Source organism: Solanum dulcamara, chromosome 9 (genome assembly GCF_947179165.1).
Source record: "Solanum dulcamara chromosome 9, daSolDulc1.2, whole genome shotgun sequence".
Taxonomy (NCBI): Eukaryota; Viridiplantae; Streptophyta; class Magnoliopsida; order Solanales; family Solanaceae; genus Solanum; species Solanum dulcamara.
Genome location: NC_077245.1, coordinates 56401849 through 56416649, shown reverse-complemented (window position 1 = coordinate 56416649; position 14801 = coordinate 56401849). Strand labels below are relative to the sequence as shown.

The 14801-nt window shown below is 33.8% G+C and overlaps 1 protein-coding gene across 4 annotated transcripts; it reads right to left on the bottom strand.

The window, feature by feature from the left end:
- Window positions 1-2939: 2939 nt before the first annotated feature.
- On the bottom strand, window positions 2940-13997 carry LOC129903210 (uncharacterized). 4 transcript variants are annotated; one of them, XM_055978715.1, is made up of 16 exons: window positions 13771-13996; window positions 13601-13643; window positions 13373-13442; window positions 12611-12715; window positions 12122-12304; window positions 11740-11799; window positions 11433-11451; window positions 11258-11322; window positions 11129-11144; window positions 10964-11025; window positions 8897-8993; window positions 7982-8316; window positions 7459-7792; window positions 5933-6273; window positions 5338-5641; window positions 2940-3183 (listed from the first exon to the last, which is right to left on the bottom strand). In XM_055978715.1, the coding sequence occupies exons 5-15, from the start codon at window positions 12301-12303 to the stop codon at window positions 5377-5379; spliced, it is 1776 nt and encodes a 591-aa protein (XP_055834690.1). In that variant the 5' UTR covers window position 12304; window positions 12611-12715; window positions 13373-13442; window positions 13601-13643; window positions 13771-13996; the 3' UTR covers window positions 2940-3183; window positions 5338-5376. The 4 variants fall into 4 exon arrangements, with proteins under 4 accessions (XP_055834690.1, XP_055834691.1, XP_055834689.1 ...); XM_055978716.1 differs by having other exon boundaries at window positions 2940-3195; window positions 12616-12715; XM_055978714.1 differs by having other exon boundaries at window positions 12616-12715.
- Window positions 13998-14801: the final 804 nt, after the last annotated feature.

Sequence of the window (14801 nt, the reverse complement as noted above, 5' to 3'; positions counted from 1 at the left end):
GGACTACAAACCACAAAACAAGTAGAAAAAAAAACTCACACAATACATATGTGGCCAACTATCCACCTCTCGTTGTGGCCAGCTAACCACCACTCTTTGTGGCCAACTAACCACCACTTATTGTGGCCAACTAACCACCACTAAGTTTTAAATAAAAGACTTGGTTACTACATAAAAATATCTACTAAGTAGGAGTTTCTTAGATAAATCTTAATTTCCTAACAGTTCTATTTGCATATATTCATACAATATCCTTAACAATGTATTCATGTGTCATAAGTTGAATTGTAGAAACATAGGTTCTTAGTTTTAAGGAAATCACGTTCTATGTAGATGCACTGAATATATTCATTTTGGATTGAAGAAGAGAAGATACAATATTCTAACTCATAAAAAAGAAAGTTGCAACTACACTATATACAATAATACAGTTGTACAAGTTTGAAGAAACTGTGCAAACCTTAGGGCCGTATAGGGCAAACCGATAAACCGCACCAAATCGACAAACCAAACCAAATCGGAAAAAAAAACCGACTAGTGGTTTGGTTTGACTTGGTTTGGTATTTGGAAAAAAAAAACGACCATTATAGGGTTGGTTTAGTTTTAACTCAAAAAAGTCAAACCGAACCCAAGCCAACCCGATTATAGATATACTACTTTTAAATTATGTTATACATAAAAATATTTATTAAAATATAATTTATAAATATTTTTTAAAATTTTTTCATAATTTTTGTTTTCTTTCTTACATTTAGATTTGGACTTGAGAGGTCCATCTAAATAATATACAAAAAAATCCATCTTAGAAAGTTATATTATAAAGTTAAAACTTCAAACAATGTTCTGCCTCCATCTTATATATTGATATTTTGTACTAGAACTCTTTTTAAGAAGCACTGCTCTGTGCTTTTTATTAGATACTATGAAACATCCGAGAAATCCGAAAAAACCCGAAAAAACCCGAAAAATCCGAAAAACACGAGAAAAATTAATATCGAAAAACCCGACTTTTATTGATTTGGTTTGGTTTATAGATTTAATAACCCGACACAAATAGTTTGGTTTGGTTTGTAAAAAATCCGAACCAACTCGGTCCATGTACACCCCTACTTATAACACTGAGTTGTAGATGAAAGAACATTGTCGTTGTGCAAAATTGAAGACATGTCCTTTGAAGAAGACATGTGGATCTGATCAGGTTCTCAAAGCTTATCATCTATAGGGTTGAAATGAGTGGAAGGTGAGTCTCTACAACTAATTAAGTGAGCTTACAAACCTTAGTTGAAAAAACCTAGCCAACTATAGAGTTGGAATGAATGGAAGGTGAGTCCCTACAACTAATTAAGTGAGTTTAATAATCTATCTTACTTAGTCAAGCAAACCTATCTATTTAGTAGATTGCAATGAATGGAATATAAGGGCTACGTAAGCGGATGTGAGCTTACCATTTTGCTGAAAGTTTACATTGTCAGGAGTGAGCTTAACATCTTACAGAAGTTGGATCAATATAGATCTGGAAGTGGTGAATCAACATGGAGAGGGTTCTTAGGGAGGAATATTTTCAACATAGGAACTATACCTAAGGGGGAAGATGCACTGCAAAGGGCAGATGAAGATTGATGAAGCTACAAAGTGCACATAAAGAAGTATGAAACTGCTATGGGTTTGCCATCATTAAAAACAGAAAAATTGTTGAGCTTCCAGGAGCTACCTTGATCTCTAAATTTATATTTAAGATCATATGGTGTTTTAATGTTTGACAAATATTATATAATTGACAATCTATATACAAGGAAGAATGAAGTACAAGAATCAGGTCCTTAACCAAAAGAAACCGGTAAAGCATGTGACATTGAATAGGAACTGCTCCTTTAGATTAAAAAAAAAAAAAAAACTAGAGCATTGGATATTGTTTGACGAAGTTGTTCTGCGTAGACTTGGTGAATTGAGATTAAGACCTAATTCAATTTTACAAGTAACAGGAGATCAAGTGATAAAAACATTATCATAAATTGAACACATGGCCGTATATGCGTGAAGATGAAATCTAGGTCAAACAAGGATTGATTATTTGGAAAGTCTTGAACCAAGTCTTTGTTAGATTAGGAGAACTACAATTGGCTACTTATATAAATACAGCATGTCAAAAAGTTTTGGAGCTTAACACACCCAAACAGAGAGACGACAAAGTGAGAGCATAGTCTACACAAAGTCTCAAAGGGAGTTAATTACTATAACAAAAGAATTTGTTCCTATCAAGTTATAACTTTATTGTTCTTGAGTTGTAATAGCTAGATTCATGTGGTTTCAAAACAAGATCTTGATTACTTTCTTAGTTGAGTGTAGTAGGTGTTGTAAAGGGACTTCTTTGACTGGTAAATTAAAGTCATTGAAGAGTTAAGATAAAGAGCCAACAATTCTGAGAATTGTTTAAAGGTTGAGGTTAGGGATGTCAGGAACAATTACTTAGGTTGTACAAGGAAGGTTGTAATCTTAAATTGCTGGAGTTTATTCACGAGTTTTGAAAAAATCCTACAGGAGAGAGGTTATGGTTTTTGCTTTCCTTATGAAAAATACTTGCGTTGATTTACTATTTATGTCAATTTTTTTATACAACTGTAACACCGAATGGCGCACGTATATAGAGGATCCGAGGTCATTATTATATTACTTACTGTTATATAAATGATAAAATCCATTTCCAAATTTCATGTCCATTAGATGATAGATTTTAAGTCAAAAGTTGGAAATGTGGTTGGAAATCTGAAATCATACAGGCGAAGGAAAAAAGGTTCAGGACAATTGCATCGTATAAGTCAAAGTTTGTATAACTCGATCACACAAATCAATTATCAATGTATCACATTTGTTTTTATCCATATTTCTAGATTTCAGATCATATGCAACACATTATAATCGACCTTAAAATGCTAACATTATTTTGCACATAAAATTATTTTATAGAGAAAAAAATGTTGTTATGAATGAGTACAACTAGACAAGAAGAAATATATTACAAATTTGGCATTCCAATTCCCTTTGGTAATGTGGCATGGTATTGGAGCCCTTTAGGTTTCCTTTGCCTGTAGCCATGGATTGAAGGAGACCTATAGAGCTTCAGCGCATGTCCCATAAATGAGTTGAGTTGAGGGCACCAGCAAAATCAAAATCAGGCAAAGCTAGCTGCAACAAGAGCTGACAAAATCAATGTAATTAATCTTGCACGAGAAGGGCAAAAGAGAAGCGAGCAATAGACAATACTTTTGCTCATATTAGAAAGTGGAAAAGAAACTCTAGGTTTCAACAGCAAATAAACCTACATACGTTATATAAAAGGAATACAATAATGGGATACTTACCGATATGTACTGCCTAAACAAAACAGTTTACAATCAGTATAGCCCAATAATTTTTTACATCTAAATTATCTAATTGAATTTCATGAAGCCAAATTGATTTTAACTTTTTTTTACCATCTTTTCCAAGATACCATAGAATCCTCTTCATTTCTCTTTTTCATTTCTAAATCTATATAACACGATGTATATACACTTTTATACTTTACATATACATCCTGATACATTCTTATACATTACATATACATTGTATATATAATGTACAAGTTATGTATATGATTTGTATAATAATGGATAAACACATTTAACCAATGGATGATAAGTGAACCTTGCATTTGGAGGCATCCCATTTAGGTTTATCCCTCCATTGAGTACTTTTTTTCAGATTTCAATTTTCGACAGTTGCATTATTGATTTATTGATGTTTGACGAAGGACGAGAGACGAGCATGCTAAAAACTTGGCACACAAATTAAAGATTTCTTAGTGGTCTCATCTATTGTAGATAGTCAAGTTTATGGGACTGGACATTAGCTAGATTTTGTTCCTCAATACAAAAAGAATGTAAATTCAGTTAGACTTTACTTATATGCATTTAAAAAAGAGAAAAGCTAGCTGGTTTATTCAAAGATTGAAAGATGAAGATCGAATTTTATCAAATTCAGAGCTGATAGCTATTAGCATCCATCCAACTAACAAGAAAACAAAAATAGACATTTTTGCATGGCATAGCAATACGTGAAAAGAGATTTGAGAAAAGGGAGAGGGAAATGATGCAAAGAAGTGGCTTAATATTATATTAAAATAAGGCTATATCTAGTAATAAAACAATACTTAGGTCAAATTTGGTTAACTAGAGCGCCAACAGACAGGTCTAAGCAATTCTCTCTCTAAAAATTAAGATAGTAGTATGTAAAGGGAAAATTTGTATATTTTCCTAATATACATTACACACAACATAAAATTAAACTGCTTGACAAAATTATCACCCAGTATCATTTGTCGGTCAAAACAAAGTCACTTCATTTTAACTTTCCAAAACTTTCACTTATCAAGTCACTTTTATTTCAATGCAAAGAAAAGTTCATTTTCTTTCCTCATATATCCATGTTTTCAAAACAGCACACTTAATAAGTGAAAAAGGAAAATTCATTTGGTCAAGGAAGTTTTCGGAATACACAAAAATTGATGAGCTGGAAATTTTTTTAACAAGCATTTTATATGTTTGACATTGCTTCCAGTGCTGCTAAACAATGAGCTGCAATTTTACTATCACAAACACACACAAAAAATTGGAAGAATTAAGGAATGCTTCTATAAGGACAATAGCTACTAAGGTACAGCATGCCAAACTGTTACAGCCTACACAAGTCTTTAAGCTCATCAAGCAATTAACCTATATGAGTTCAGAAATTTAGCGACAAACAATAACATTATTCATGTTTTGATACGCCGCCAAGTAACAAAATTATATCATCTAGAGGCAACATGAATGAGAAGGAGTTGATTCTAATATCATCTGGATAGTCAACAACAACAACAACAACAACCTAGTGGAATCCCACAAGTGGAGTCCGGGGATGGTAGGATGTACGCAGACCTTAATTATTTAGTCATACTCCATAAATAATTAAGCCGCATACAAACTGCTTTATTCTATCCAGGTACATACTGAGGTGGCGCATGGGAGGGGAAATTTAATGCTTGCATATTTTAGAGATAACAGAAGTGTTTATGTTAAAACATGCACTTTCCCCTTCAAAGTATTAATACCAGCAATTTAGACATGATGTTGCAGAAGATAGATAGACTAATAAAGACCATTACTCAAGCAGAATCACTTTTCCCATGTGTCGATCTTTTGCCAAGGGTAGAACAAAAATAAATATCTCAACATGTGAGTAAGGAAATGGGGAAGGAGTTGTACAAGGTTACAGAGGAGCTTCCAAGTGAAATAAAATACTAAGACAGAAGAAACTTACAGGAAAGTTGAGATAGTCATATTGTCACAAGTTTCGGTTCTAGACTATGATGGATGTTAGTTGTGGAATTCCAAAACCTTTGTTGAGGCAGTCAAAAGTGCCTTCCTGGACATCCATTTTCTCTACCAGTGGCATATCAAGAGTAGATCTAAATGCTATTTCAAGATCTTCCTGATTTATTGGACAATCAAGAAACATTTTATCCGCTGAGCACTTTTCATATCCAGGCTTACAATTTTGTATTTCATGGTCGCAAGAAAGAACTGTATAGCTCTCAAAAGGTACAGAGGGGTCCTCTAAAAACCTGAAATCCCAAATCAATGACATTAGAGGGTAATAATCATCTCTGTCGATAAAGATAAAGATGGTGGTAATGGTGATGATGAGTGGGGCGCATGGATGGGGAAAAAGAAAAAACAACATATTGTTCTACATTTGTTTAAATGTACTGATATGGAAATAAAAGACATCAAAGCTACACCAGTATCAGTGCCAGAAATAATCAATCCATCTTGTTATAGTTATCTCATACGAAAAGTTAACAATGACTATGAGGATTGGAAGCTTGAAGCGTAATATAAAGGTAAATCCTTACCCTTGTACAAACGAATTTAGGTCCTCATATCCATTAATACTATCACTATCACCACCGTGGACTGATGAAGATCGATTCCCCTCTTGCCCAACATCAAAACTTACTGGTGAATTCATCCCATACTGGATCGATGACGAAGAATGAAATTCTTTCTCATCATCAAATTTTAAAGATGCATCAAATACATTTAGGTTGTTGTATTCATCCATATTTTCACTAGCACTATCATGGACTGATAATCCTACATTGAGCTGGGTTGAAAGTGAATTCGTCCCGTGATTGATCGAAGAATAAGTTGAAAATTCTTCTCCAGCATCAGAACTTAATGAATCCATCCCATACTGAAATGAAAAGAGTGTTCGTTAACTTGTAGTATATACAGTATTTCAGAGTACTAAATTTGCCTGCTAATTAAATTTAACAATTAGTTTCTATCACAGTGGCATTCATGAGAGTATCAAAAGATAACAATGGATATTTAATTTGGAATCTAATAGCAAATTGTTAAATTTGTCACCTACTACCACCATCTGTATTCATCTTATACCCTCATATCACTCTAAAAATGAAAGGATACATCATATCAGAGGAACCGTTATGATTTTGTTTCAAATCTAAGAGGACCAAACTAAATACATTCCAACGATGATGTATTTATTTAGTGCTCTCCATCAACAATATGGAGTAATTCCTTGTTTGGAGGTCATCATCAAAATTATTAGTGCGTTAATTCAACAAAATGGGTTGTTCGAAGAAGCATAATCCAAGTATACTTTATGTTTTTATTTTATTAAGAGAGTTTGATAGTGAGTCATTATAACAAGCATGATGTTAATTTTGTGAAGATTCTTCTGAAATCTGCAGTTCCTTAGATCACAAGAGAGCAGAAATTACCATACAATATATATGTACAAGGTCAACAACAAGCTAACAGCTTTGCTGCAACTCATAGGCTTTCCACATACACTAGATTAGGAAACTTCATCTCTGATGCCACAAGGATCACAGAGTTCTGGAATATCATTCGACTTCTTAGCCATTAAATGTCGTAGAAATGATCTCCATGTGTTGATAAGATAAAATCGCAAGATTTTCTAAATATAAGATGCAGAAATCATCTGTGGAAGTTGGACAATGGATTTGGCCTAGAAAGAAGAAGCTTTCACTCAAATGTGAAGTCGGTTTAGAGAAAAGTTTATCTGTAGGAGATATAATGATTAGTTCTATGAAATAAATCTGAATTGTAAGGTTTGATAAAAATATTGTTTGACAGTTCTATAATAATCTTCAGACTAACATAATTACGTCCAGAAAATTAGACATGATGTTGACGACAAATTGTAGCGCACTCAAATGGTTCTCATATAGCTTCACTTTAAAAACTAGTTTCACATAGATGGATCTTTCTGCTAATGATAGAGAACGGTCAACTTTTTTTAAATGAAGTGTAATGAAACGTAAAAGGAGTGGTAATAATATTGGGGAGAGTATCTGTCTAAGCCAAAAGAATGAAAATGAAAACTTACCAGAAAGTTTAGAGAGTCAGCTAACATCATATTGTCACAAGCTCCAGATGCTGATTTTGAACTATCATGGATATTAACAAAATCAGAATGAGGAAGTCTGGAACTGTTGTTGGTGCTACAGTCAAAAATATTTCCCTGGTCATCCATTAGTTCTACTTGTGGCACATCAAAAGTAAATCCAAACTCTCTTTCAATATCTTCCTGATTTAATTCACAATCCAGAAACATTTCATCAGGGACAATTTTTTTGGATTCTGGCTTAGACACTTCAATTTCTTTGTTGCAAACAAGATTTGTGTAGCTCTCAAAAGAAAAAGACGGTTCCTCCAAATACCTACAGACCCCAAATCAATAACATGTCAGAGGCCAATAATTGCTTTTGTAGATAAAAAAAATGATGATACAATTAGAAATAGAATAAGGATATCAATGCCAATAAGAAATTCTAGACATTAAAATCTATTATGTAACAAGGAATATGATAATTGGAAGTTTGAAGCTTGACAGAAAGTTAACTCCTCACCCTACTGGGAATGAATTTAAGTCCTCATATACATCCATATTTTCATTATTACCACCGTGGACTGATGAGCATTGATAGAGCTCTTGCCAGGCGTTAATCCCATGTTGCATCAGTGAAGAAGCCTGGAAGTCTTGCCCAGTATCAGAAGGTAAAGATGAACCAAATGAACTCAGGTCTTCGTACACGTTCGTATTTTCACTATCACAACCATGGATTAATGAACATGCATGGGGCTCCTTCCTAGCATCAACATTTGAAGGTAAATCCATACCATGTTGGACTGAAGAAGGCTGAATATCTTCCCCAGCACAACAAATTAATGAACTCATCCCATACTGCAATGCAAAGAGTGTCCATTACAACCTTGTAATTTACAAAAAAAAAATGCAGAGCATAATTCTTTACTTATCGTTGCACATTATGCTAGCCACTAATTGAAGTTATTATGATTTTCTCTCAAAAATTTTAAAGAAAACGACAATCAAAAGACAAATAATGGATATGTTGGAAATATTACAGCCAAGCACAACTCTTTATTAGCCTATTTTCAATTGTTTATTTGTAGTTATATCATTTCCATTACGAAATTCGCTTACAGTCTGTTGCCAGAGCATCGATATGACTCCCACACTCCTATTATTCTCATTGAATATCACTATAAAAATGTCAGGGTATCCATACCAAACCAGAGAATTTTTTTAGTTTTAAAAAACAAAATGAGTTTAACTAAAAAGGTTAAGACATATATATATATAACAGTAGAGTAACCTTTTAGGCGCTACAGCTCTTCTCCAAATAATTCCATAAAAACAAGTAAATTTGATCAGTCATAACTAATATGATGAATGGCTACACATAAGTGTGTAAATCAAAATAGAGCTATGGACTGTTGGATGACACAAGAGTTAAGTATACCTTATGTTTTGCGATTTCGTTAAGAGATTTTGAAATTGAGTCCTCCAATTTCCTAAGTTGTTGAATGTTATCAATCTTGTCAAGATTCCTCCAAAGCCTGCATATTCCAAATCACAACAGAAAAAGAATTGTCATACTCTGGTTCTAGCACTATCTCTGAAGAGACAATGGCAAGCAAACGATGCATATAAACCTAGAAATGGAAGAAAGATCATAAAGTAATCAATAAAAATAATATAATAAAAAGGGAAATTCCCAAAAGAGAATACATTTTTTCTGGAAGAGAAAGAGGAGAATGTATATGTTGAAACGTGTGACCATCTCATCTCATCTGAAGTTTAAATTGTTGAATAGAGTACTTTTTTTTACTTAATTATGTCTTCAATACGACCCTCATGCGCGGAAAGGCTTAGTTCATTTCCATGGGCCAAATATGTGATGTTGTTTTTTAAAAAAAGGAAAGTGGTGAGACTTGAACCCAAGATCTAAGCTTGCTCTGATACCATGTTGAAGTATGTGGCCACTCATCTAAAAGTTTAAGTTGTTAGAGAAAACATACTTTTATTTGCTTAATGATGCTTTCAACATTATAACTTACTAAACATTTCTTCAGGTACACATCAAGCAAAGAATGAAAAACAGACGAAGTTACTCTAAGGATTTGGGAAATACTACCCAACAGAGCCCTCCACTACAAACTTAGTTGGTGGACACTTTGGATAAGCTTATAGATATCCTTTATATATTTGTAGAAAAGACAAAAATTAGTTAGCAACTTTTCCACAATTTATTGGCATCCCCAAAACAGCATCTGCTATGATCACATACACTAGACTATGCATCTTCCATCTCTGAGGTCACAATTGTCATTAAATTCTTTTATTTTCATATAAATGCGTATCCAGCACATGTGATAGATATGGTCTCCATTTATTTGTATGACATGACCACAATACTCAGTCAAACCTATGACGCAAAAATGATTGTCAGTGCAGTTGATAATGCGATTTGGAATTAAAAAAGGTAGTTCTCCTCAAAATGTGAAGTTGGTATCTCTTAAGTGAGATAAGTCCAATCTTATGATATAAGGCTCAAGTAATATCTGAAATCAATATTTTTCAGCAGTATTTGTATAACAATTTTGAGACTAACACTGTAAAATCCATTTGCTATCATGTGAAATAATGAAACGAAAGCTCTTTGAACCAACTCTGTCCATTCACTTCCTCGTTCTGTCACAAAGTGTGGACAAGTAGACAAGTCAGAACTGAAAATGAAATTAGTCCTGGCCTCCTGAGTCCACACAAACTCAAAAATGAAGTCACAGCTTGATATCATATAAACTCTTAAACGGGAATCATAAATGGAATTGTAGTATGCCAGCAATGGATGCCTACATAAGAGGACAAGACATATCTATATGTAACTTAAAATATCCCAGAAAAGTGCCTTCTCAAACAATGTCAAACCATTATAAATTTTAACAAGGTTTCGCCTTAACACTCCTCCCCCCTCCCACCTTGTTCACAGTCCTAAGCACATGTCTATTATGTGTGCATCAATCTTACTCTATTGGTCAACATCTGCACCTTTTTTTTGTTCACGTTCTTCAAAGAAAACTTTTCATGTTATTCATTCCCTTGGGAATTGTATTAACTAAAATGCTGCCCATACTAGTACTGGAGGAGTTGCATTTTAATCTTATTTCTGTTAACAATCAATCAACTTTCTTCTTCACGAAGCATCAAACCAAGCAAGAGTGGAAGAACCACTAGCATTTTAGTAGAGCTGTGAAAGTTTTAAGTCTCTGTTCAATCAACTATTTAAGTATTCTTCTAGCATTAGACACTTCTGAGGACTCTATCTACCATCTAAAATAATTTACTCTGCGTAACAAACAAATAAAAACACTTACAGAAAAAAGAACAACAGTGTTTCTTCTAATCAAATCACTAAATATATATTGAGACCAAATCATAGAAGGCCTAATCTATAATTATGCTTTTGTTTAGTAGGGGAAGATATCCTATGACAAGTATGATCAACGAAAAAGATCAAAGAAGTTACCTGAGTCTACCCTCGATGTCTGAAAGTCGAATTCTTAATGAATGAGAGAGAAAATTTATATCCTATACCAATCACAAGTAATTGAGTAAACATAACTAGCATTGCCATCAGTGCTCACAAATTTGGTAGTCATAATGATATGCTTGTGATAAGTAAAATTAGTACCTCCGTTGTCAAATCCCTGGAAAAGAATAAGCAGAAAATTTCAGTATTGAAGGAAAAAATGTCAACCTGACAGGTCTTGCTTGTTAAAATGAAAGTTAAACCGATACTTGGCAGTAAATTGAAACATACCCAGGACAGAGCTGTTCTCCTGTATTTACATCGTGATCGGACTTCTTGCAAGCTTTCTTTATTGTCTAAATGTTCATATCCAAAGAAGGTCATCACCAAAAAAGCACCTTAAATTTTGAATGCTTGTAATAAATGGAAACAAGCCTTTCCTATAATAAGGGAATGTTGGACTTACTTCAAGACACTCCATCTTCCTGTTAATCAGGTAAAAGAACAGTTCTAAGATTAACTCTTCATGCATTTAATCATTTCATCAGTACAACCAGTGGCGGAACCAGAATTTTTAATAAGGGGGTTCAAAATCTGAAAAAAGTAGACACACGAACTAGCCGAAGGGGGTTCGACATCTACTATTTATACATAAAAAAATATTTTAACCATGTATAAATAGTATAATTTTTCGCCGAAGGGGGTTCGAACCCCCTGGACACATGCTGGGTCCGCCACTGAGTACAACTATTCATATGTGTGTGTTATGGTACCTTTTTGCCCTTTCTTCTGGATTTACTTCGGCAATCTTGGTAATCATGTCCTCGAAGCTACTGGAGGGAGAATAATACAATTGATTTAAGATTTATCAGTAGAAAGGCTTTCGCAAAAACTGGTCTTTAATGTTTGTTAGATTTAAACCAACATAGACACATAATTATTAATATTGGCTATTTTATTCAGGTGGATGCCATAAAGTACTTCATATCTCATAAATCGTTGACTTGGAACAAGTATCTTGACATCAAAAAACAACAATCATATTTCTCGAAACAAAGTCAATCACACATTATTTTTCCCTCCTAGGACCTAAAACATAAAGGGGTGGAAATTTTAAGGTTTCATAGCGAGTTATCATGGTGGGAGAAAAAGTACCTGCTCTCTGACTTGTATACACTAGGCTTTCCGCTTGGTGAAAACATGGCAAGAAAGATGTCAATGCCACACAATACTGACAGCTCATTAGCTTTCTTCAAGAGTCCCTTCTTTCGCCTTGAGTATACTCCTATACGGTTGCTACCATCCAATTTATGCAGTTTCAATTTTGCTCTCCCCATTCTGCATTTTCATTAGCACAGATTCAACTCTTTGATGCAGATAACATCAAATGACTTGAGAACATACACTCTATTGAATTGTGATTGGTCAATTCCTGATTCATACCCCTATGAAACCATTTTACTAGTGGATACAATTAGGGGAAAAACAAAATTATTTTGGAGTACCAAATTATTACGCATGTGTAATCCAGGAAGTTCGGAAAAAAATCATGCCACCAAAAAATGTACTTGGGGATCCTCTCCATTTTTCTTGTCAGATGCTATCACAATAAACAACAGTTGCAGTACTGAGTTACAGGTTTACCTTACCTTTGCTTCAACGTCTCAGAGCCTACTTTCCAACAGAGTCAAAATTTCGTGAAATTTTAAGAAAAATATCTCTCTTTCACGACACAAGCAATGAGGAGACCTGTGATAAAGTGCAGGGGAAGAAAAAAAGACAACCAGATTTAGCTTTGTAAAATTCTCACAAGGAAATCATCCCCAGCAGTGAAACATTATCTTGTTTGCACACAATAAATTTTTGTTTGGATATAATTAATTAGCAGAGTGGAAGCATCACTCCCTTCTAAACTATCTAAAATAAACTTGTATAGAGCGTTATTTGAGAATATCCGCACATAAGCAACAAAAACCCTAGCAAATTCACCAATTTCAAGGTCAATATATATATATATATATAAGCGTGTATGTAAAAGCACTTGTACAAGAAACTAAATAATCATAGCAGAGAAAATTCACATATCGTTGATCATGTGTTCTTCAATATGCCCCTGAAATTTCTGTTGAAGGGTTAAAAGTAAAAGAAGTTCAAATTTCTGTTGGGAAGAGAAACAATGATCCGACAGTACATGATCATCCGTACATCACGAAAACGAATAAGAAGAAAGTTTGGGGAAAGTAGTTGCATTTTGTTCAGTTTTCAAGTATAATACATGTGTGATCCAGGAACTTCGGGGGAAAAAAAATCAATCGTCCTAAGATAACAAATAGGTCGATTTTGTTGGAAATTCAGGTTATAACAATAAATTTAGTTTATATTAACACAACTCTCCATTTTGCTTACCAGATTTTCATATAATTGCACAAGTAATGGTGCTGTCAGTAAGCAATTATGCCAAAAAGTATGGTGATACCTAGAAACAAAATTGAAAAAAAAATGAGTAAGACTTGTGAAATAATGCAACCATTCTTGAGAGACATTTTTTACAACAAAAACTGTACATTCCGAAAATATGTGATTTTTATAATTATAAAACGTTTAGAAGGAAAAGTAAGATAATGATAATCGTACCACTTTGATTATAGGCAGCAGCGCCATTTAGATTTTGCAATATCTGTACACCCAAAACAAAAACTAAGAGTTAAATAAATTCAATTTTGGAAAAATTATACACAAATTAACACATGCAAACCCCAAAAATGCATAAAAACAAAAGGAGATGAAGAAGATGATGATGATACCCTAAGGAAGAACGGCGTGATTCAACCCTCAGAAATATTGAGCAGATATATCTCCATGCCATTATGTTAGAGATGAAACTCTCTCTGATCATAACAAAGAGAATTGGAATGGGAACGTGAAAAAAGGGAGGTTTTTGGTTTTATAGGAAGCTGCTGAGGCTTTTGGAAGAGAGACTTATAATCTGCGGTCACGGTAACTCAATACGATTGAAACGGAGAAGCCGTTACTCCGACCATTTTGTGGTCACTTTCAAAAGTACAAAATACAATCTTTTTATTTGTTTTTGGCCAAATCCATCCGTAGCTTTGGCACCAACTTTCGCAAACACCTAAACCAGAAGATATTCATTTTAGATATTTAATGTAAGGGTGTGATGTGTCATGTTGACACTTTTGAAATAATCTGAAGTTGGAGTCAAGAGCGTGTATTACACTTTCGTCCACATGGATTAATTGACCAATTATATCATGCCAACACTGTCTTCTTTACACGTCATATAGCTTTAAGATTAAATGGTCAAAAATTGATCTTCAACACCATTTTCTCTCCATTGTCTCTTCAGTTCAAAGGCGAAACTCATCTTCAGGTTCATCGATCAAAACCTAGGTAAGTATATGAAAGTTCAATCTTTCTTGATTTTCATTCAATTCTTAGATAGTACTAACTGTTATGTTAGTTTATGTTGCCAATTTTCAGGTTTAAAGGTTGAAATCAAGTGTTGGAGATTGCATTTTTGTTGGGCATTTTGACATTTCTATCAACTACTTCTTGTGTTTGCATGTTTCATCCTTGAAGAAGAAGGTGTATGTTTTGGTTGTGTCCACTCTCTGTTAGCATTTTGTCACTAGTTTTTTTTTTTGGAAATTGCACTGATAAAGTAAAGGGCTTTTTGGGTATTTCTTTGTGTTGGGGTCTTCTTTTTGAAATATGGACGACTATATATTGACATGTTTTCATCATGGGGGTCATGTTATCGCAGATCCTAACCCTACTTACAGAGGAGAAATAGATGTATTTGTTGTTGCCATTA

Bases quoted from the DNA above. Each gene is read 5' to 3' on its own strand.
- LOC129903210 (XM_055978715.1), bottom strand. From the start codon at position 12,303: ATGGGGAGAGCAAAATTGAAACTGCATAAATTGGATGGTAGCAACCGT. The intron at 7,793-7,981 runs GTGAGGAGTTAA...TGGGGTCTGTAG, and splicing joins TTAAATTCATTCCCAGTAGG to GTATTTGGAGGAACCGTCTT. The intron at 5,642-5,932 runs GTAAGGATTTAC...TTGGGATTTCAG, and splicing joins CTAAATTCGTTTGTACAAGG to GTTTTTAGAGGACCCCTCTG.